The sequence below is a fragment of the Pygoscelis adeliae genome, unplaced genomic scaffold (assembly GCF_000699105.1).
Source record: "Pygoscelis adeliae isolate BGI_AS28 unplaced genomic scaffold, ASM69910v1 Scaffold26, whole genome shotgun sequence".
Lineage (NCBI taxonomy): Eukaryota > Metazoa > Chordata > Aves > Sphenisciformes > Spheniscidae > Pygoscelis > Pygoscelis adeliae.
This window is the reverse complement of record NW_008825104.1, coordinates 7,024,018-7,047,661: the sequence shown is the minus strand read 5'-3', so window position 1 is coordinate 7,047,661 and position 23,644 is coordinate 7,024,018. Positions and strand designations below refer to the sequence as shown.

At 35.4% G+C, this 23,644-nt stretch overlaps 1 protein-coding gene across 9 annotated transcripts in view; it reads left to right on the top strand.

Moving 5' to 3' along the window:
- The window catches only part of ERBB2IP (erbb2 interacting protein), a 121,549-nt gene that overhangs the window by 86,053 nt on the left and 11,852 nt on the right, over positions 1-23,644 (top strand). For 6 of the 9 annotated variants that reach the window (XM_009327270.1, XM_009327273.1, XM_009327265.1 and 3 more), the window contains 13 exons: positions 695-769; positions 2,087-2,231; positions 2,678-2,750; positions 3,845-3,974; positions 4,331-4,446; positions 5,478-5,547; positions 6,576-6,675; positions 8,716-8,837; positions 9,474-9,644; positions 10,437-10,619; positions 12,886-13,003; positions 14,751-14,934; positions 15,748-17,269. In XM_009327270.1, coding sequence (XP_009325545.1) covers positions 695-769; positions 2,087-2,231; positions 2,678-2,750; positions 3,845-3,974; positions 4,331-4,446; positions 5,478-5,547; positions 6,576-6,675; positions 8,716-8,837; positions 9,474-9,644; positions 10,437-10,619; positions 12,886-13,003; positions 14,751-14,934; positions 15,748-17,269 — 3,009 coding nt within the window. The remainder of the gene's footprint in view (positions 1-694; positions 770-2,086; positions 2,232-2,677; positions 2,751-3,844; positions 3,975-4,330; positions 4,447-5,477; positions 5,548-6,575; positions 6,676-8,715; positions 8,838-9,473; positions 9,645-10,436; positions 10,620-12,885; positions 13,004-14,750; positions 14,935-15,747; positions 17,270-23,644) is intronic. The other 3 variants (XM_009327274.1, XM_009327271.1, XM_009327272.1) reach the window with 2 other exon arrangements.

The following is a 23,644-nucleotide window of genomic DNA, read 5'->3' as shown; positions in this document are numbered from 1 at the left end:
TATTTACAATGTAACAAAATTGAGTTCTGCATTTAACTGAACTTGGTTGTAGTTGTTAAGGTGCAGTAGCACCCGTTTTGTATTACTTTCTCAGGAGGGAAGTTTAAATAGGAAAGCATATGCAACACGGATGTTTACCAAGAAGTTGTCTTTTCCCTGATGCGTAAGGTACTTCTAACAATAAGTTGTCATGGAAGCACAATCCTGCACTTCACTTTATGGATGGCGTGGTTTGCTTGTATCATGCAGATGCACCCTTTGTTGCTAGAAAATTAAAATTTGTTTTCCTTTTCCCCAAAACCACAAAATATTTGTGGTTTTTGAAAAACGGGACTTCTGAGTTGATGGAATTTAGGGGGTTTTTAGACCTCCTCCATGAGAGAGGAAATGATACACATAATATTTATTGTGTGCTCCAGTTGAAAAATAATATTTTCTGTAAAAAACAAACAAACCACTTGGTTTATTTTAGTGCTGTGATCAAGTTCTTAGAAGTTTTTTTTTTTATAACTAGTATATATTTACATTTCAAAAAGTGAATTATTTGGGTTTTCTTTGCTGACCCAGTGAAACAAGTGTATGCAACAGTTCTAATAAGACATTACTTAAAGTTGCAATAGATGAATCACTGAAGTTGTTTTTGCCTTTCACTATTTTCTGTATGAAGTTTTTAAAAAATGGCTTCCCTTTACAGCCTGAAGTACTTGAACAACTGAGTGGGTTAAAGGAATTTTGGATGGATGGTAATAGACTAACACTTATTCCAGGGGTAAGTCCTTTTACTGTGTTAAACATTTAGTATTTTAAGTTACAGTGGTATTTGCTTTGTCAGCTGTCATATATGTTAAAGTTGCTATGTAATTTTAATGTTACTTAAAGCCAAAAGGCTAAATGCCGCTTAAGTGCTTAACTGTGCTACTTAGAAATTGTTACTGATCATGAGAGTTGGGTACACAGCTTTTTTCATTGAAAGTTATATATCTCTCATCTAAAAATTATGTTCCAATTCAGGAAAGGGATAAAAATCCTAGATCAAATCCTGGATCAAATTTAGGGCTGACTGGTCCTTCCAAAAAGGGATTATTCTGTGTTAGACAGCAAGCAGGAATTTACAGGAAAAATATGTTGTGTGACTTTTTACTGGTCACGACTGTAAAGCAAGCAATGCCTGTTCAGGGGCCATGAATACAGGGAGCCAGTTCCTGAGAAAATGTTCAGTTGACTTCATCTGGGTTCCTGACATCTCTCAGAATTACACGGGGTCCAGGCTGACCTATTACTGCAGTACTTGTGAACCTGTGCTTATGATCTAGTAAACTAGTAAATAAGTATTTGAAATTTGGGAAGCAGCTGGTCTGTTTTCAGACTTAAAATCACTAGCAGTCTTCTGATGTGAGGCTTTCTTGCCTGATCAGTAGTCTTCTCTACTGTCTTTCCTCACTTCAGCTAATTCTTCCTTGAGGAGTTGAGTGGATGTGTTAAACATTTCTACTTTAGAGTAAAAGTAAAACTGTATTTGTGAAAGTGACTGCGTCTTCCCTGTGAAGATTTTAGTAGAGTAGTGTGCACAAATCTTCAAGCTTATTCCTGGTTCATATGGAAAGGTAATACAAGCTTATATTTTGGCTTGTTTCTTCAGTTTAGTACAATTAGGGATTCATTGTTGTTTTTGAGATTAAGTAGGATGCAGTTTTACACAAAAGGCAAAAATAAGCATTAAAAGACTTTACTGGAGCCTAATGATGTCCTTACATTATCTATCTCCGAAGTCTGTTCTAAAGCTTCAGTTACTTCATTCACAGTAGCTGATCAAACTGTTGAATTTGGAGCAGGCTGACTTTAGAGAGACCTGCAGAATTACTGTGGTGTGTCTGTGTGTGTGGGAAAACATCAACTGCGCGTATCTGCACAAAATATTTCATTATAAAGCTTGGATATTTTGCATAAAATTGTATTTCAGCACTATAAATAGGTTTTTCTCTTTTCCTCTGGCATTACTCTTGAGAGACAGTTTGTTGTCAATTCTTCTGGATTTTTTGTTTTGAACTTGCACTTTCTAGAATGCATTATTTTCCCTTGCTTTTAGTTCATAGGCACTTTGAAACAACTGACGTACTTGGATGTTTCCAAAAACAACATTGAAGTAGTTGAAGAAGGTATTTCAGGTTGTGAAAGCCTGCAAGACCTACTGTTATCCAGTAATTCACTTCAGCAACTGCCAGAGTCTATTGGTTTGTATTTTCGGTTAATTCATGGTCTTAAAAGCTTGTAGTTTCTACACAGAACACTTGAAAATAGACAAATGGCATTTTAGATCTAAGTTTCAATTGATTGAAAGTGCCAGTTTTGGATAAAGCTGTAATGCGTAGCTGAATAATAAAATTTGTATTTGTTTTGGAGCATTCTTGATTTTATACAGTAGTTTGTAAATGGATGAAAAAATATTTTGTTTTTCTCTCCCCTTTTTCCCCTGCCATGGCTGGCACATGGTAAGCTGGCAATCGAGTTCTGTAAGCTTGTCTGCTTATTTCCTTAGGTATATAGCACTATAGGCATGCCAGGGAATACAGAAGATGTGGTTTCTTGGCCATAGATTCCCCCCCCCTTAATTTAAAATTAAAACTAAGCTTAATGAACTCAAACGTCCTTTTTGATTTACTTGTTCCTTTTATTACAGGTTCCCTGAAGAAGGTAACAACACTTAAAATTGATGAAAACCAGTTAATTTATTTGCCAGACTCCATAGGAGGGTAGGTATTTCATCTGAATAAAAGGTTGAAGTGCCTTTCTGTACACTTTTCTGTAACAATGGCTCCTCTTTTGAATGTTTTCACAACTACTTGATTTAATTTCTTCTACATGTTAATGTCTTAACAAAATTGAAAGCAAGTGCTTTCATATCTTCTAGTTTGCAGCATGTATGTTCTTTATGTATTATTTAATATCAAAAGACCTATGTTCCTCACTTACTAATGCAGCCACCAATCTATAAAACAAAAATTGAATGTGAAGGAAAACAAGATGTTTAAAAAGACAGTCAGCTGCCTAAAACTGATTTTTGGCGGTAGCATAGCTGTGGCTGTGGTAAATATTGTGAATGATTGAACCACTATCAAAAAGCTTGTAAAAAGTTAATCTCAACACATGTTTATCTTTTTATATTATAAGGAGAATTTTCACCTGTTCATCAGCAGGTTTTTTAATATATAATTTGGTGTTCAGCAATTTAATTTAAAACTCGCAAATGATGGCAAAAATAATTGGTTCAGAATTAAGGTCTATACAAATGAAGGGTATTTGTTCTAATTTCTTTTCTCCTATTATAATTAATGTAGCTTATCTTTTGTTGTCAGAATTTACAAAATACTTCTTCACTGCCAGATTCTTAGGTTCACTGTCTCTAACTCGTGAAATTCTTTTCTTGTTCAGAAACTGCACTCAACTTCTGTTTGGCTATGATCTGTCCCATTCTGAATGTTTTCAGTGCCTTGCACTAGCCTGTTTTCATGTAGTACACAAACATTTGATGTTGCTGACCCCCCTGTTTTCAGTGAATGCTCTTTTATGAGGACAGTGTAAAGGAGATTAAAAAACCAAATAACAACAACAAAAAAAACCCCAAACCCCACAATCAATCAACCCACAAAAAAACCCCCAAGCACATTTTAGGCAATTGGTAAAGGATTTTTCTTGGATTTGAATTCGCTTGGGTTTCAGAGTTTTATTTTGAATTAAATTTGAGATTTGTAATTAGTAGTGGTATTAACTTCATTTAAACTTAAAGTATTCAATTAATGTTGGATGAATGAACCTGCATAGAGGAGTAATTTTTCTTTTTTTGCAGGTTAACATCAGTAGAAGAACTGGACTGTAGTTTCAATGAGATTGAAACATTGCCTTCGTCTGTTGGGCAGCTCTCTAATATAAGGACGTTTGCTGCAGATCATAACTTTTTAACACAGCTGCCATCAGAGGTATGTATTTAATTACAAAACTGTAAAATTAATTTTTTAATGTATTTTAAAATATATAGTCTGTACAACTTCTGGATAACAAGTTAATTCTTGAGTAGATTTTCTTCGTGTATGTTTTTAAAGGAGGATGTATACCAAGTATACAAGTTTGCAAAGAATGAAATTCTGAATTTTTTTAAGCAAGAACTAGAAATTTGTTGCTAATGTATTGAAACTAAAAGAAGGTTTAATATGTAAGAATAAATCTAATTATACTTTACAGGCAAAAATAGCTGTAATACTAATTGTTTTAAAACAGTAAAAATTTGCACATTTAGAGTTGTGAAGATGAATTAATTCTTCGGGGTTTTTTTCAGATTGGAAACTGGAAGCATGTAACAGTGTTGTTTCTGCATTCTAATAAGCTTGAATTTCTCCCTGAGGAAATGGGTGATATGCAGAAATTAAAAGTCATCAATCTGAGTGACAACAGGTTTGTGAATGCATTTATTCAAGTAGAAGTTGTATAAAATGCAATAATAATGTAGTGGTATTGTTATGATTATATTATGCTATCTTTCCTTATCTCACACACAGCTTAGAAGCTGACTGAGATGCATGTATTTAATGTATTATTGTTATATTCTGGATCTTGCAGTTCCATAGGATTAAGCTGGTTTTATTTTAATGACTTGGCACATGGCACATGCATTGAAACACAGCTTCAATACATTCATGATTGTTAGCATATATTTTTCTGGGGAGTTAGTTTGGTTATTTTCATAAAACTTGATTCTTACTTAAAAGTTAATAGCTTCCCGTATTGCATATGGAGGACACAAAACCGTATCACAGTATAGTCTAAAGCACTTGAGTGTGCTGAGGGAAGGGGGAAAAGAGAGTTGTGTTTTACTAGAGCTGGTCGTTAAAAACCATTCTCTTTTGGGAATTGACAATTCATAGAATTGAAATATATTGGGAGAGATAAGTCTGACAGAGATCTCCCTCCTGTTCTGCCAATCCAGCTTCTCTGTACTCCATCTGTAGCTTGATTTATCCATTAATGCCAGAGTTTCTATTATCCAGGGCAGCCCCTTTCCCACACGTGTATCTTGGAAAAAAACAACAATTTTCAGGTGTACCACTTTTTTCTTAATTGGTGTGCAAGTATATTGAAAGATAAAATGCTGAGGATTCAGATTAATTAATTCAGGTTAATTGTCTTCAAAATTGTATTCAGATCACTGAACTGAGTTAAATTCAAGTTACATTTTCACTTTTTTAAGCTGCTTGCTAAACTGGGCAGAAATGCTTTTTTTTTTTGTTTGCTTGTTTGTTTTTAAATTCCAGGTATAGCTTTGAATCTAAATTAAATGCTGTAGCCTAACTGTTGATAGTTATTAATTTTACTATATCTGTAAATGTCCTTTTTAAACATTTTTACAGGATAATGCAGGATTGTTTCTTAACACTCTTAACAGCATTGATAAGTGTACTTACATAAATTCTTGTTGTAATTTACAGACTGAAGAATTTGCCATTTACCTTTACAAAACTGCAACAGCTCACTGCTATGTGGCTATCAGACAATCAGGTGAACTTTTTTAAAATTAAAAATAGATGATTGTTGACTTTATTCCTAATGGAATTGACAAGTACAGAGACATCTGTTAAATAATGAGACCTGGTACTGTGTATATACATCGATACTTCCTTGACATTACTGTGTCGGTTCTCCTGAAATAAACAACACTGAGCCTACCTTCTTTGGACACTTTCATACTTCTGTGAAGGTTCTGTGCTGTTAGGAAATGCAATTTAACAGATGTTTTTCTGAGGTTTTGTTTTTCTTAATTCAGGCTTGTTTACAAAGGAGAGTTAGTGCTTGATAAGCTAGTATTTGAATGTGCAGCATGCTGTTTCTTCCACAGCTATACGATTGGGGGAACTTAGCATGCCTTTTTTTTGAGCTAGGTTCTTGCCACACCTTTGAACTCTGTGACTGACTGAGTTTCAAGCTATTCAGGTGTAACTCGTGCTTGTGGCTTGTATTTTTGCTGTGTATTGAAGCTCTCTGTACTATGCTGATTTCTTCAACACCATTAAGGTGTATGGGGCTGCCAGAAATCCACTAGCCTCAGATGTAGTACAATGAAAGCACTTTTACTAGTACAGTCATTTCAAGAATCGCTTGCCCTTTTTTGTAAGGGGTGGGGGATATTCAATCTGGTGTCAATATGAAAAACAAGTACAAAATTTTTCTTTTTCTATGACTGTCTACAGCTTTAAATGGCTAAATATATCTGTGTATTCCTGTGTCTTTCCAAAGCCTGCTTTGGGATAGTAGTAAGTCCTAACAAGAAACTGGGTTATTTTTTGAATATCCAGCGTTTGCTTTTCTCTTAAAGCTGTTACTGAGTTTCAGTTCTCAGTCAAAGCCAGTCATCAAAGACAGATATGTTAATAACTTCATTTTGTGAAAATTATTCGCAGGAGAAATGGTTTACTACAAGACGGAGTAGTCTTCAAAGTAATGGGACAGGCATGCTCTGTGATATGTAGATCATATTTACTTTTTTGTATATATTCTCATAACATATCCTTCTTTCATTTGCTTCCTAGTCTAAACCACTTATACCTCTTCAAAAAGAAGCTGACCCTGACACACAGAAAACAGTGCTTACTAATTACATGTTCCCCCAGCAACCAAGGACTGAGGATGGTAAGAATTTCTGAAATACCCTGTCAGAATGCTCACTTTTGAAAATAATAATGGGAAGACTGTCCAGCTAATATGATTTTTACTAGATAATACTTAAATACAAGTTTGAAGTAAACTTGTAAGTGATGAAGAGTTACATCTGAAGAATGAGAACAGTGACAATGTGATCTACGTATTAGTAAATTCTAGGTGAAACTGTTGCAGTGAGCGAGGTGAGAACTGGACTGGTGGGATCATGTTCTGTGGTGGTTGCCACTTCCCAGTGTGACACCCTATTTCATTCTGGCAGAGCCTAATGGTTTGGGGTGAAATTCTCCTTAGCAGGTGTCTGCTTCAGACTGACTATTTTAACAGAATGTTAGACAAAATGTTTCCTCCATTACCGAGTACATATTTTTGGAAAAGTACATCTCATTCTGTGTTTTATTTTAAAAGAAAAAAAATTGGTCTAGAAAAAAAGCATTTTGCTCGCATTTAGTTTGAACTGTTTTATAAAAAGTTAGGCCCAAAATATTAAGACCTTGCAGAAAGTTATTTCTGCACGCTTGTGAAATAGTTAGGAAAATAAGTAACATTCCATGAGTAACCCCATCAAGAGTTAAGGAAAGAGAGTTAAATCTCTTTTTTTCTCCACTTTCTTTCCCCTCCAGGCAGAAGGAAAAAGCTTGTGCTGCTTTAGCAGAAATGGAGGGCGGGCACATATCAATGGAAATAATTGAAAACTGACAAGTGGCAACATTTGCTGTTCCATGGCACAAGTGTCTAGTACACTGAGAGAAGAGTAATCAAAAATATCAGCAAAACCAGTAAATTGTGCATCGCTTTTAGTGCCTTCTAATGCAGATAATGCATCTGCAATACCTCTGATAGAATGTGAGAATTATAAAATCATTTAGAGTTTCAGTGAAGTTCAAGACTGTTCCTGAAAGCATTCTCTCCATTTGAACTATATTTACCCAGGTGCCAGGGTTTCCTTCTGTAGACAAGGAAAGGGCTGCTTGTTTGGCTTAAGTTGCCAGAATACCTGTCTCTGAGGTGGTCATTCCAAATGGAAGGTTTAAAGTTCAATAGATAACATTTTTAAAAATTAATTTTTTTAAAATTCTTTATCAATTCTTTTTTTGGTCAGGAACAGTTTCGGTGATAGTGAAGTCTATTAGAATATTTTTAGATGTGATAAAATTGTAAGTTAACCCAATAAATGCAGAGTAACAAATATTCCCGTGCACTTCTTGAGCCCTGTAATTAAGTATTTTTGTATTTCACGTATAGAAGTAGTTAATATGAACAGTCTTGGCATTGCTAGTGAAGGATATACATTTGCTGGGGTGGTGGTGGCAGATTTATTAGAGTATTTGGCATGCTAAAGTAGAACCTGGCTGATGTAAGGCATGGAGACATGCTAGAATAAGAGACAGTGGATACCCAAAAAATTTTTTTCTCTCTTGTAAAATTAAGCAAGAAATACTTCATAAAGCTCCTGTCATTTGTATAACTTCTGCAAAATCATCTGTTTACCTTAAATTTTAGATGCTTTAGGTTTTTTCAGGATTAGTAATAATGCAGATTTTTGTTACTAAGTTATTCTTAGTTTTTAAATCTTCATTAAATGAAATCAGGTGAATGCTCTTATACAAGCTTAATGAGACCACCTCACTGAAGTTAAGCTATATAAATCTATATAATTTACATTTATATATATGCAAATACATATTTTTGTGTTTATACATATATATGAATAAAAATACTTTGCAGCAGAGAGTTCTGAAAATTTTCAAGTGTGAGTGTTAAGACTAGTGTACAGCTGGTATATGAAGTTTTTTACTTTACAGATAGGGATTTTACTATTATGAAAATACAGCCAAGTTCTTCAAGTAGTGGCAGTGCAGCTAGTCTTCAGTTAATGGTGCTGCTGGTCTCTTATCTTTTAAGAATGCACACAAAAGCACACCAATCCCATCCGAAAGAAAGAAAAAGAGAATTTTTATTTCACATAATGTATCCTATTCTTATGAGAGTCTCTTTTTTTTTTTTTTTTAGTTATGTTCATATCTGATAATGAAAGTTTCAATCCATCTCTGTGGGAGGAACAGCGGAAACAGCGTGCTCAGGTGGCATTTGAATGTGATGAAGACAAAGATGAGAGAGAGGCACCGCCTCGGGTTAGTATTGAATTTATTTTTGAGTGCTTGGTGCTTCCCTCCCTCTTATCCCCACCCCTGAATCCCATCCTTTTCCTTACTTTGGCTGTGGATTTTGCCCTGCTGAAGAAATCAAGTCTTCGGTTATTAGCTGAGAGTACCTGACAGGATGAAACACTGTGGTTTTGGGGTTTTCTTGGCCAGATCATTTAAAGTGGTGCACAAGGGAAAAACTCTCAGCTGATGGTAAGGCAATGTAGGGCATAACTAGGAGACTACCTGACTGGTGGTGCCGTGGAGAAAGACAGTGGGGAAACAATGATTAGTCCTGATTTTTCTTTAAGTAAATTACATTTGTCATAATTCTTCCTGCTTGCAATCAATGGACTCATTTGGGGGGGGGAAGTGATTCATAATCACTGGGTTTTATAAATAATCATACTGGGTTTCATAAACTTGATAATAAACTTGATAAACCCATCATAATCATGCTGGGTTTTATAAATTTGAGTCTGCATCAATCCAGGTAGACTCGAACAGCAAAGCAGAGATCTAGATTGTTCAGTGTTTTGTCCTAATTCATCATCTGTTTTAAAGCTGATGTTTTAATTATGGCATTTAATTAAATGTAGAACTTTATTGCTTTTTGTTGTACAGGAAGGCAACCTGAAAAGATATCCAACTCCATATCCTGATGAACTGAAGAATATGGTCAAAACAGTCCAGACAATTGTACATAGGCTAAAGGATGAAGAGTCTACTGAAGATGTTGCCAAGGAGTCAAAACGAGAAGGCCAGGCAGTTTCTGTAAAAGATGTGGGGGTAAAGGTTAGAGATAATATTCTCTTCTGACTTTGCAAGAACTTCCAAAGATCTAGAGTGTAATTGGTTCCTTTTAATTTTCTTCTCCCTCCCCACTAATGCTTTAGCAAGAAAAAATGTCAGATTAAAGAACAGAATTTACCTCTTCTCCGTCTAAAGTCGTCTGTAATAGAAGTCTGGTTTGCAGTAGCAATTTTCCTCTGACACTAAGAACAAGGAAAGTGACTTGATTCTCAGGCAAATACAAACTATGGATGTGTTAAGGAGCTGGCTGCTTTGATTTCTGGAGGATGGCATCTTTGTCATCCTCTGATCCTCTGATCTGCCAGACTTCACAATTGAAATTCAGAGTAATCTCTAAGGATCTTACTGCTGCCCTCGTGACTGGAGGTTTTACATGATAAGTTGGGAAGGCAATCGTAGCAAGTTGGCAGAGGAGTCAGGAGTTTCTGACAGGTTGATGTAGCATGATAGGTGATAGGCATGCTGTTTGGTGCTGACATGTCTCATTGTAGATATTCTTGGTGCTTTTTTTTTAATTTAACTGGAAATTTAATGGTACAAGTTGACCCCAGTAAGGAAGAGAGTCAAACTGACTGACAAAGGGTAGGGACTGTACCTCAGTAATCTGCAGAGATTTCTCTGCATTTCATACCTGGTGCATTTCATACTTCATAATTTCAAAGCTCAGATTTTCCATTCCATAGTTTCCCAAAATATATAATGTTAACTCTAAATATCATATGTTACTGAAAACCTTTCAGGCTGTTTTTTCTGCTAATGTTCTTAATCCTGTAGACTTCAGAAATTGCTTCAATAAAGAGTAAAGCAGATGAGAGAAAGCAGTATTCAGCAGGAAGCTCTGTGCAGAAGCCTACTGAACCAGAAGCTGAGCACAGCACCACAAATTCACAAATGACTGCACTTGTTAAAACCTTGCAGCACACAAAAACAATTGTCAACCATGAAGACACGCTCGAGGTATGGCATTGCGATGAACATCATAGCAGTCAAAGAATTGTGCTGGTGTTGTATTGAATTTATTACTCTGGGAGATGAAAATTTATGTTGACAATAGCAGAAAATTGCCATCCATAAGTGCTGTAAATACAGATGGTTTGCAATGCAGTATTTTTCTCACTTCAGATTATATTAAGTAAAAGTTGAAATAGCTAATAAAAAGTTCATAATGAAAGATACATGCATTTAAAGAAAAAGAAAGCAAGCTTGATTAAAAGTTGACCTAAGTATCAAACTGTGAAAAGACTCACACTTAGATAGAAATTTCCAGGTTTTGCTTGATTGTCAGTTCTTAATTAAATAATCGATTTTAATTGTCACTGAAATGACAGAATGTCTGATTAGTGGGAGCAATCAAAAACTTGTATATCCAAGTGACTATGCACATTCATTTCAAATGAAAAGTGAAAGGTGCATTTAAAAATATGTATTCCTCTGTGTTTATTAGTGAGCTGTCATGAATATGACTTGGATTGTATTTACCTTTTATAAAGAGTCAGAGATTTTAAACTTTAAACTCTTTGTACATCTCTCTGACAAACACCATGTATTCGTTTATTTAGAATGTTTCAGACTTACGACAAATTTTGGAATTTGTCACTCAATAAGTTGCCAGTCACCAGGCATCACCTGTAAAATGCTTTTTTCATAGTTTCACAAGCAGAATATTTTTGCCTGTGTTGTCTAAGCAGTGGTACATGCATATATCATACTTTAGCTGAAAACACTTTGTGACAAGCAGTTGTGGCTGTTGCTGGCTATTTCCCCACTAGCATGTTCCTGCTTCTATATACTTACTGAAAAGAATAGTTTTGACATTTTTCTTTAGTTTAAAAACATAATTTTAGAAAATCATATTAGTTGTGTAACAATAGTGACAGCAATTCTTTGTAGCTGGCAGTATGCCAGTAAGCAAATAAGAGAGCAGTGTGTGGTAGATTAGGGATAGTGAATTCCTTACTTCCATGTAATAACCTGCTGGTAACTCTGTTGCAGTTGAATCCAGATATCTAAACTTTTGCATGCCTGTAAGTTTTTAATTTCAACATGGATTACACATTTGTATGTCACATCCGAGAGGAAGGGCAGTGTGGTAGCGGCAGTGAAGAGGTTGTCTGCCCCGATTGCAGAGAAAAACAGATGGATTTTTATTTTTTATTTTTAATGAAGTCTATTATACCTTGTTTGCTACATCTCAGTCAGGTCTGTCCTCCATGCAGCCCAAAGAACTGGCCAGGTAGGTAGTATCATGGGAAAGGTGGTGCTCCAGTAGGTTCCACACATTAAGTGTTCTGAAACGTGTAAGAAAAAATTAACATTGACAGACTGTTTTTGCAATCTGCAACATGGATTTTGTAGCATTTGTAATAGGAAGCATGTTTACTAGAAAGAAATTTCCACTTTAGGGGAGGCATTTTTTCCTTCAAAGTATTACTGGCAACAATCGTTTTTTGAAGGTGATAGGAATATAGGGCTGGCAGTAGGATACTGAATCAGTCGCATGGCTGCTCCTGCAGCAGCTTTGTCAGTTAATCTCTTTCATAAGTGCACTGAGCTCCATCTTATGATTAGGAACTAGTGATTTCTAGCTTAAATGTGTTCAGCATCACTTTATTCCTCTGCCATTGTTCTTGAAGTTAAATAACTTCTCTTCCTTCTGGAATTTACTCCCAGTGTAAATTTAAAGATATAAACCCAAGCTACACTTGCTCTTTTCTTTGCTAGACTAGGCAAGTCAAGCTCATTCAGTCTTTTCTCACAGCATAGCTCTCCATTCCTAAGATTGTCTTGGTCATGCTACCCTATAGGTGTTTCAGTTCGAGCTCTTTTCTGCAAAACCAATACCCAGCTAGTCAGTCTGGGGTGTTTGCTGGTTCAGTGATAACTTTCTCACTTGAACTCAACTGGAGGTTCTCTCCAGTAGTGGACAGAGGCTGCATCTGCTTGCTCCAAGTAGGTTTTTGCAGCTGAAGTTACCGGTTTGACTGTTGTTCCCATGGAGTTCATTAGTGATAATGCAAGTCTGCATGTGCTGCTTCTTAAAGATAATTCGGTGGCAAATGTTACTAAATTCAGCTGACTTGCACTACACAGTTATGTTATGCCTATGTTATGTTGCTTGTTTATTTTTTCGTCTTTATTGTTCAGTGGGTGACAGTTTAGATAGCATTTACTTAACCTTTAAGAGGTCTTTAAAATGCACAGCATAAAGCTGTTTTTCCTTTAGCAGGAGTCAGAAGAACTCTCCTCTGATGAAGAGATGAAAATGGCAGAAATGCGACCACCGCTGATAGAAACCTCCATAAACCAACCAAAAGTGGTAGCTCTTAGCAATAACAAAAAAGGTTAGATACGATAAAAAGCAATAGAAGCGTTGTGTGATTCTGATAATTTCTTGACTCAAAGTGGCTAGTTTTTCCAATTAAATTATGTAAAAGTAGGTTTAATTTATATGTTTTAAAAGAAAGGTGATCAATTCTCTAGTTAAGCAATGAAAGCAGAAAAAAAAATCTGCAATATCTTATACTTGAGTGTGTGGTAGAGAAAGCTGTGTTGACATCCTAATTTTCTTGATTCTTGTCATCAGTTCAAAAGCAGAGGGGGAAGGGAGATGCGTGTGTTTTGGGGGCCTGTTAGCTTGAACACACTCTTGATACGCTTAAGAAAAGGATTGCAGAAAGTGGTTTTTACTTTGGAAATAATTCCGTATTTCCCCCTTCCACCAGATTTTGTGGATTATTGCTGCTGTAGGCAGCAATATCGCTTGTTTAAATTTCTCAGAGAAGCTGTGCTTTCTTCCTAAGGTTTAAGAATAAAATTCTCTTGTGGCAACTCTTTCTCCAGAGTCACTTTACTCTTCTATTTTTCTTCTTTCCTCTAACAGAAGCTTCAGAACATTGTTTTTGTTACCTAAGTTTTATATTCTCTGAAAGATAATTTCAGTCTGGGTAACCATTTCCTTAAGGGTAAGGAATGACCTAGGATTCAGAGAAAACACAATTTAAAAGCTGGAGAGCAAATTGTATTTTGCTTCATATGATATCCTAGTCCAGTACTTTCCAGGACACAAGGCTTTTCTGGCCATTAGATGTAAAAGGGTGAGATTTAGTGGGGGTGAAGGAAAACCACATGGTAGGTAGGTAGCAGGAAGATGCTGAGGATCACATGCAGGTGAAAAGACTGGTGTTTATCAATGCCATCTTTGGGTTTTTATGCCTGACTAAAGTACTAAGTCAAAACTACTTCTTTCTTGTCTCTGGAGATAAACATTAGCTTCACAAAATGTATGCTTTTGGCACCTGTAACTGTGTCTTGAAGCAAAAATTTAAATGTATTTGTTTGTACACTTGTATCAAAATCATGGCTGGCTTGAAGTCCCACAGAAAAATTATTTTTATATAGATGTAGTATGTAAGTATGCATACATTATGCAAGAATCAATGTGCACAAGTGTAAATTGCTCTGAAAATGTTGTCCTAAGTGATCTGCAAAGCACGGGAATGCATTGGATTCCAACTCTCCAGAAGAACATTTTTATTTCCTGGTTTTTTATATTTATGAAACTATATAGAGCTTATCCAGTGATTTAGGTCTTTCCAAAGTGCTTGGTCTAATAAATAGCTGTTTAACAATGATATAATGTCCAAAATCAGGAACTGTGTACACTTTCAAAATCCTGCATGTGAAGCAGTGTATTTCATTTTCATAGGGGCTAATAGACTCATGTGATGCAAAACTTCAAAATCATTGTAAAAACAGAAATATGATTTGATAGATATTTTGGGAAAATATTACATAATGTAGCACTAGCTTATACCAAGGAAACTTGGCATAAAGCAACAAGTTAAATTTCATTAACAAGTGAGGGCTGTTTACATTGAACCAAATATTTAAAAAATAGGAACTATTGTCGACAGTCTTTTGTAAGTGTAAATGAAGTTTGAAAAGGTGTTAGCTTACATTTTAGTTTCCAGTAGTAAGAATTACTGAAAAACAAGAGACAATTTCTAAATAACATAACATACACACATTAAATGGCTTTTAAACAGATGTATGTATGTCTGTAACTAAATTGGCAAATTTTTATTTCAGATGATTCAAAAGATGCTGATTCCTTATCAGATGAAGCTACCCACAATAGCAATCAAAATAACAGCAACTGTTCCTCTCCTTCTCGAATGTCAGATTCAGTTTCCTTAAATACTGATAGTAGCCAAGATATTTCTCTCTGTTCTCCAGACAAAGAAACACATGCTGCTGTTTTATCCAAGATCAGGTTTGTAAGATACTGTATACCACTGGGCAAATCTAATAGAAAATGTTACTTAATCTTTCATATTATGTGTCCATTTCTTTAATGCATTAATTTGTCATCCATGAAATAATTTAAATTTTAATGTTTTCAAATAATGTTAAATAATGGAATAGTTATCTTTAAAAAAAAAAACAGACAATAAAATTCAGAGGCTAATTTTAGTATACAAGACATGGTTCCCATCTGTTTTAATAATAGGGAATAATAATTTCATCCTTACAATTTTTTATCCCTGCAAAATACTTCAGTACACCATTTTAAAAGCTCTGTGTTTTTACTTGCATAATTTTGAAGTTCAATTTGATTACTAACTAACTATAAAAGGTTTTTAGAAACTAATAAAGAATGGACTTCCAGGTTGCTACTCTTCTCAAAGTTTTAGTTAGATGATGTCTTTTTTTTTTTAACTGCCAACAGAAACAAGACATTTGTCCAAAATTGTCATGGAACTTGCAAGTATTTGATAAAAAAAATTGAGTTATTGTCACTTTGTACTTTTTGACACTTTTAAACTGTCTTTAATAATTCCTGTTGAATTTAAACAAACTTCTGAAATCAGATGACACAAACTTTGCATAAATGAGCCTTCTGTATAATTTTTTTTTTGTAATTGTAAGATAGCAAGTTATAAATCCAGTTGTATATCGGTCTTTGTCCTGTTCTGTGTGCACAGTATGGCTATGTTGCATGTTAATTATTTTTTTCTAAAACAGTTTTAAAAGGAATATGTTGGTTCCTTTTGGAATTCCTTTTAAGAGTCATCTTTTTTTCCAGGCGAGAAGATGAAAATTTGAATAATCTTTTGCAAAATGGAGGTGAATTGAGCATTACTGTAGAAGAAAAAATAAACGTGCAAGAGAAGGTTACAAATTTGTCTGAATATGAATTAAGCATTGAAGAAAGATTAGGCCTGATAGGAAAAGGTGTTGATCTAAGGACTCCTATGGAGGAGTCTCACAAATTAGACCAAATAAACATGAATATCAATAAACTGGTTAGTGAAGAGGCAGTGCCAATTCTTCCAGAAAGGTTACAAACACAGGAAATAGTTTCAGTAAAGGGCTTTTTGAATAACAACATGAAAGAAGAAAGTGATCACTTGGAAAATGGAAACAAATATCCTATAAATAAAGTAAATGGATATCCTGAGGAAGCAGTACAGTCTCCCAGTAAAGATGAACTAACAAGAAGCACTACAGTTGATGGTGATTCTGCTGAGCTGTCTGTTTCAAGGAGCACTGAAGATTTGTCCCCACGGAGAAGTGGTCCTGTGATGAAATCGCACAGCATCACCAGTATGGACACCGGCGGTCTGAAAATCTACGATATTGTCAATGAGAATGGTTCTCAACAGCCAAACTCAGTGGTAAAATCAGCATCTGATAGTGCAGATGGAAAAAACATAGTCCGAAGTAAATCCGCTACTCTTCTGTATGATCAGCCTTTGCAGGTTTTTCCTGGGTCGTCGTCATCATCTGATTTAGTATCTTCTACAAAACCTGTGTTCAAGTTTGACTCAAATCACAATCCCGAAGGTGCTAATGTAGTGAGAGGATTAGTGACAAGTGGTGCACAGATGTTCTGCGCTCCCCAGTATAATATTCAGTACAGCAGCAGTGCAACAGCGAAAGACACCTTGTGGCCCCAGAAACAAAACACCCAAGTAGAACAAGGCAGCTTACCTCCTTCACGTCTGCTGAGGTCTGACAGTACAGAAACCCCCAACTATGTAAAGCATTCTGCCAACATGAATTTCTCCAATCATAACAATGTCCGAGCCAGTGCTGTGTATAACACTCATCAACGGATGGCTGGGAGACATACAGATATGTGGGCTGTTCCACCAAATGACAGACTACTCCCAGGAGCAACCAGACACACTCTTCAAAGGCAGAGCAGTGTATCTTCTACAGCTTCTATAAATGTTGGGGATACTGGACTTTCAAGGCGGACCCAGGTTTCTGAAGGGGACTATTTAACATACAGAGATTTGCATTCAATGGGAAGAGCTCCACCAGTAATGTCTGGACAGCAGAGACCTCTTTCTGCCAGGACATACAGCATTGATGGTCCAAATGTACCCCGACCACAGAGTGCTAGGCCGTCGGTGAATGAAATACCAGAAAGAACTATGTCAGTTAGTGACTTCAATTACTCACGGACTAGCCCTTCAAAGAGATCAAACCCAAGGGTTAACTCTGAGCACTCTCTATTAGACCCTCCAGGAAAAAGTAAAGTCCCTCATGACTGGAGGGAACAGGTGCTGCGACATATTGAGGCTAAAAAGCTAGAAAAGGTAAAAATAATAATTTTAAAACTTTTCTACCTTTCTGTTATCTGGATATAGAATAAGTTAAATACTGTGTTCTGGACTGCTTTTAATTATCACTGAAAATGTACTTCTGATACTGCCTTAAAAAGGATAAACGTGTTTGTGATGAGTATCTGAGAAACAGTCAAATGGCAGACTGTAAATGAACTTTTCCCCCAAAGAAAAAAAGTCCCTGTTGTTCTTACATCATACTTGCCAGCTTAGTCCAATTACTTCAGAATATATTAAATAATGTCACAATAACCTGCTGGACTGCAAGGCCAGCTCTTTTAGGCCAGGTAATTTTTATTGTAGCATTGTATTCATATTATACTGAAACATTTGCTTACACTTCTTGATCTTTCTGTTCTGCCTTTTTTCCCCCTATATCTTATTTTTAAGAACAAGAAAAAGGAAATCAGTAAAATCTGTTTGGAAGTATAGGTCTACAGCTTCAGTTGCTGAAGAATTCAAAAGCCGTAATTAACATGTATTTGCCTCCAAGCCAGTTGTCTTTTGAAGTTAGGTATCTGACAGATTTTTGAATGAATATTTATTGCTGTGAGATGAGAATACTTAACAATCTTGTTCATTTCACGAAATCACAGGAGGTTTTGATACAACTAGAGAAGATGAACAGGATTCTTTATGTACTGTAAATGCTATCACAAATTTGAGCAGATACGTAGAGCTGAACAATTATATATCTTCAAAGAATTTGAGTAGAGACTGGAAGAGTGTAATCTATGCTGTCCAGCTAAACTAGTTTAAAGTATCATCAATAAATAATGGGTAGAATGTTATTAGCCTGATCCTGTTCCCTTGGAGGGGAAGTGAGTAAAGCAGCCAAAATACATTTTGATTATGCCAGCTAGATGGATTTTCTTTTTAAATTTCTTTTGGAAGAACATAGTTTGGTTTGTGATTATTAGGCTAAATACTTCAATATCCATGATAGCTAAAGAAATTTAATTGGAGGTGGTTGGAAAAATTCCTTTTAACTGTAATTTTTCTTTGGAAATCCAGTTATTTGGAGGGATGGGTTTGCTTTTGTTTGTTTGAAGTTGCATAACTTCTGGTGATAGAAAGGGATGGGTTTTGTTTGTTTTTTAAAGAAGCCTGCGTAACAGCTGCACCTGTTCTTCTGATCCAGTTTGAGACACGTGCAACATGAAATATTTCAAGGCTTTCACAGTACTGTGCTGTAGTGTGGGGACCCTTTGTCCCACAGGGTGGTCACAAACCTCACCATGTTCCAACCCTAAAAAAAGGTGCGTTCTCTGATCTTCCATTCTCCTGGATGCATATATCAAATCTTACATGAAACGACAGAGAAGCAAAAATCCCAGCAACCCCTGAATGCAGAGGGAAACAAAACTTCAGTGCACTGCTAATGCAGTGTGTTTATAGCTGGTTCTTATCTGCATTTGACATGTTAGGAACAATGTTTAATACACTAGTGATATCTATTCAGGTACTCTAGTGGTGTAGTCACCTTTACTGAAATGAAATTGATTGCCTGACTTGATTCCCTTTATATCTGTCCATACTTTCTATCATGCTTCATATGTAAACCTTAATTTTTGTTTCCTACTAGAGTGATACGGAATAGCTGCTATTGAGATCTTAGCTGTGCATCTAGTTTAACAGATCTTAGAAGTCTGTTTTGTATGTGCGTGTTTCTTTTTATTCTGACCTTGAAGCATTTTGAAGTAGCTTTTACTTAGCAATCTGAGACTTATTTATGCGTTTAAAAGTGAATGTGTATATAATTGTCTACTTTATATTCTCTGGGATATGACTGACTTAAGAAAAATCTGAACTGTGAAAAATGTAGATATGATCCTATATGGCAGCTGGCAAATATGATAATGTAGAAATTCTAGGAATTTACTGGGTATTTCTTTGTTCTTTTAAAATAATGCTTTCGGTATTTCTGTTTATAATTAAAAATTAGCTGGGCGGAGGGGGCTTAATCTAGAAACCAGACTTATGAAATGTTTTGAAGTCTGAAAAAAATTTCAGTAATTACAGAATTCATTTAAGGAACAAGCATTTAAGGAACAGGTTCAATTATAGAGCTCATTTAAAGAACATTTATTGGAAATTGCTTTGACAAAGCTTTCATGGATTTAAAATGGTGTTTCTTTTTTTTAAAGCATAAGACACAACACTGACAAAAACAGGTATACAAAATTAAGCCTTATGATGAACATTGAATTCATATCTTCTTGCCTGTGGTTATACACAACAGTATGGGTTAACGGTATTATCTCTGCTGTGACTTTTCTGTTATTGAATTTAATAATTTATTGTTCCTATCCTGTGCATATTAGGAAAGAGGGTGTAGCGGGGTTTTGGGGGTTGTTTTTGTTCTGGGTTTTTTGGTTGGATGGGGGTTTTTTGGCTAAGCTCCTGAAGTACGTGTTTATTTTGTTTTTATAAAATTTAGTAACTGGAGGGAGAGAGAGAAGGGGGTGAACCCACTTAAATAAACAGTGTCTGCTTGTTGGACAAATTGGAGAGGCTAGTTCTTGTTTTATTTATTAGCCCTTTTTACCTGATATAGGTAGGGAAAAAAAGAATTTTAAAGAGTTTAATTTGCATGAGGGGAGATACAGGGTAGCTTTAAGTTCAGCAAAAATGATTAACAATGGATTCCAGCCAAGTAACCAGCATTTGTAATCCTTCTGATGAGCTCTAAGGGGGGCATACACCAATCAACTAGAATTATCGATCTGGTTGAAGGAAGGTGAAAACAGTTCGTGAGACCATTTGCAAATAGAAATTTTGCATATATTCAGGAGAAACAATTTGCTTACTTGATGCAAAGCATATTTTATTGTGGGATAGAGAAAAGAGCTTATTTAAATGTCAAGCTGCTCTCTAGTGGTTATATATGTAAGCTGTTGGAAAGCATGCAGTCAATTCTGCCCCACCCCCAACCTCATAAATTTAGTGCATAGGTGAATTTTTAAGAACAGTAATATTTTTCAGCATATTTTCCTTTTTGAGTGTGACTTGCCAGTTTTACTGCCTGACACGTTGCAGTAGTTTTCTATAGTAATATTGTTGAACGTTCTCATTTAGGAATTTAAAATACTGCCTGTGTAAAACCACTAGTGTCACACACATTTTATTGTGTGGTAGAGGAATTTCTGATCCGTAAATTGCAATAATAAATATCTGCAACAGTTATCTGCAAATATCTATTACATTTCTATGTTCTGAGTAGGCAGAAACAGTTACTGGGCCTGACTCTGTCCTTCCCTTACATACGTATATTTTCTTTTTTTTGATGTGGATCTCTTGGGAGTTCATCAGGTGCGTGTTTGCTTTCAATTCTAATTTCATCTGGAATTAAGTGCTCTATTTTTTTCTACTTTATCTAATATTTATCTAAAATGGCAGAGCTTTCAGAGAAGAGGTCATAAAGCTTGATTCCTACTTTCCAATTCAGAAATCAGAATAGGTGGTTTTATTCTCAAAGTTGCCAGTGTGCAGTTATTAAAAGAAAAAAGTCCAAGTGTTTCAGTATTGATGTAGAATTGCAGTTTTAATCAAAGTTTGAAAGTTTTTCTTTAATTGATTTTTTTTTACGCTACATACCTAACATGCAAAAATTTTTTAATTGATATGGCCTCAGATTTTCTCCAAGTTAAGCTTGCTTCAATATGTCAAGGAAAGTAACTTCAGTGGGTCTGTGCACACATAGAATTAAGTGCTTAAGTGTTTATAAGATCATAGCCTGAAGAATATTTTGACATTGATAAACTACAGGAATGCTATCCATTCAGTAGTTATTAGTTTTAAATTTTGATTTTAGGGATTTTTTTCTCCATTTTGAACGGGCTAGTGAACCATCAATGTGTTATAATGATATTTTGTGGAGTTCAGAAGTCAATACATCACACTTTAAAAAGAATAAAATTCTTGTGCATTTGGAATGTAAACAACAAAAGTTCTGACCCTGCAAACATTTTATGACAGTAGAATTTAAATTATATGTCACTTTTCATATGTAACTCTTCGGTAGGAATGCTGTTACTTATTGAAGATACTTTTTTTTTTTTTCAGGATCAGAGACCTAAATTCATACCTTTTTTTTTCCTCTCTCGTGACTGAAGAATAGTTTCATAATGTTTAAGTTCTTCTTTGGGATAAACTGGTATCTTGCTAGAATTCTGTCAGATTTCAAACAAAGCTGCTTTTTTTTTTTTTTGCTTGTGTGCTTTTATTCCAAAAGGCTTAAAGCATTAACTGTAGGCATTTCAAGTGTTCCAGAATACCTTGAGCAAACTTTTTCTAAAGAATCTTAGACAGTCAAGGTGGGAATGAAAAGTGAAGGGATTTCTAGTCATTTAGTATAGCCTCAAAGGATAACTTTGGTTCTAAGTATTGATAAATAAAAAGGCTCTTCTCTGTACTGTGTTACCTTTGCTTTTTTGCTTTAATTCTGTGATTTAGTAGTAGATAGGTTTGGCACAAATGTGCTTTTGTGCAGTTAGCTGCCATTAACTTGCTATCACCTCAGTACTTAGCCTTAGCAGTTAAGTTACCATTTAAGGCTATTCCAAGGTAAGTAGAATGTAGAGTCTTGTTCCCTGCAGATACTTGAATTTTATTGGTTCCTGTTCTGTACCAAAATTTTATGGATTTTTGTGACAGACTCCAGCCAGTCTTAAAGTTACAGCAGTATTATCTAATAGAAATTCTCCTAGGTAAATTCCACTGTTTATTGTCTTGCACCTAAGTAAATGCATTAAGGCACTTCGATTCCCAAAAGACAGCCTTTTGAAATTTGAAATTGTTAATTCACTTGTAAGCTGCAAAATGGAGAATGTGTTCTGACTCTTAGCATTCAAAAAGAATGTAAGTAAACCCCAAAACTATGCTACTAGCTGCCTGCATCTAAACTGATTCCATTAGAGGCTGATTTTGACTACAAATCTTGATTTATATGCTGAGGGTTTTTTTTACTTTGTACATAGCCGTTTTTTCATGATGTATTGTAATTTTTAATATGTGTTCTTCACGGTTGAATAACTGATTTCTAGTAAACTTAGCTTTCATAAAAATATATTGCAACATGGCATGTATATTGGTTAGTGTATATTAGTTTAGAGTAACTGAAATGAGATTTCTCAAGCCTCAAATATTTGAATTATCATTTTGCAGGCCATTGTGCCTTAAGACACTGTAGCAAATCCAGGTGGACAGTGGAGTTGGTACTTGGAATTAACATTCATATTTAATCTGAAGTTTAGACCATACATTTATTCCATATTTAATTTTTAATAAATTGGCATAAAAATCAGGGGATTTAATGGCATCTGCATATTCAGATTTCCAAAAGTGTCTTCTCTGGTGCAGCAGTCTTCAGGAATCTCACTAGGAAATGCACAACCTTCATCGTGCTCATACTGAGAAGCAAAATTAAGAGGAATACTGTTCACACTCCAAATGCCTCAGTTTCTATCTTCCCAGCTAAAAATAGGTAGAGGAAAAATACTTCCTAGATTTGTCGCTAGGAATCTCTTCTTGTGTTAAACTAAATCTTTCTTACAACTCCATGTAATTTTAAATAGTATTTGTTCTGTACAGTTTGTACTTGTGGGTTCCTTCTAATCTAGTGTTGAGACGCTGTGCCCAATATAGAGAAGGAGAAACATGGTGTTTGCAGTACTTCTCATATCTTCCCTACATCAATTGTACAATCATTTTTTGTACTTTGGAAAAAGTCTCTACCAAAAAAGGAGATTTTCTAAACACTTGAATAAAACTACTCTCAGGCTATGTAATCACCTTGAAGCTCACTAAACTGAGTTAACTGAAATCTTAATTCCTGATGGACAAGTTCGTGCTTCTACAAATTTTAGGAAAGTTCTACCTCCTATAGCACATCTATCTTAGATTGTAAATACAAATCTGGATTTATATTGTCACTATTTATTGACCATCTGTTTGGGTCCTTCTAAGAGAAGAGTGTATCTAGGGATCTTTATAGTAAGATGGTCTGCTAGAGACACTTTCAGAAGGTAACTTTCTAGTCTCACCATGTATTCCTTCTATTTTTATCTGTCTTTTTGCCACTTACAGAAGATGGAGAGAGATGGGAGCCTCTGAGAGGAGCTTCCTGTAAGGAGACTTCGGGGGGGAAGTGGGGGAAGTTCAGGCCTGAACAAGTAGGGGAAGAAGGCCACCTGGCTAATTACAGAGACTGTTTTGAGAAGAGTTGTAAGAAGATGCTTTGAGGCACTAAGGAGCTAAGGAAAACTGGCTTTGGCAGTTTCATCTGGGTGTTTGGCCTGAAACTTAGAAGAGCAGTAAGTTCGGATCGAATGTTTAGTAAAGAGAGGC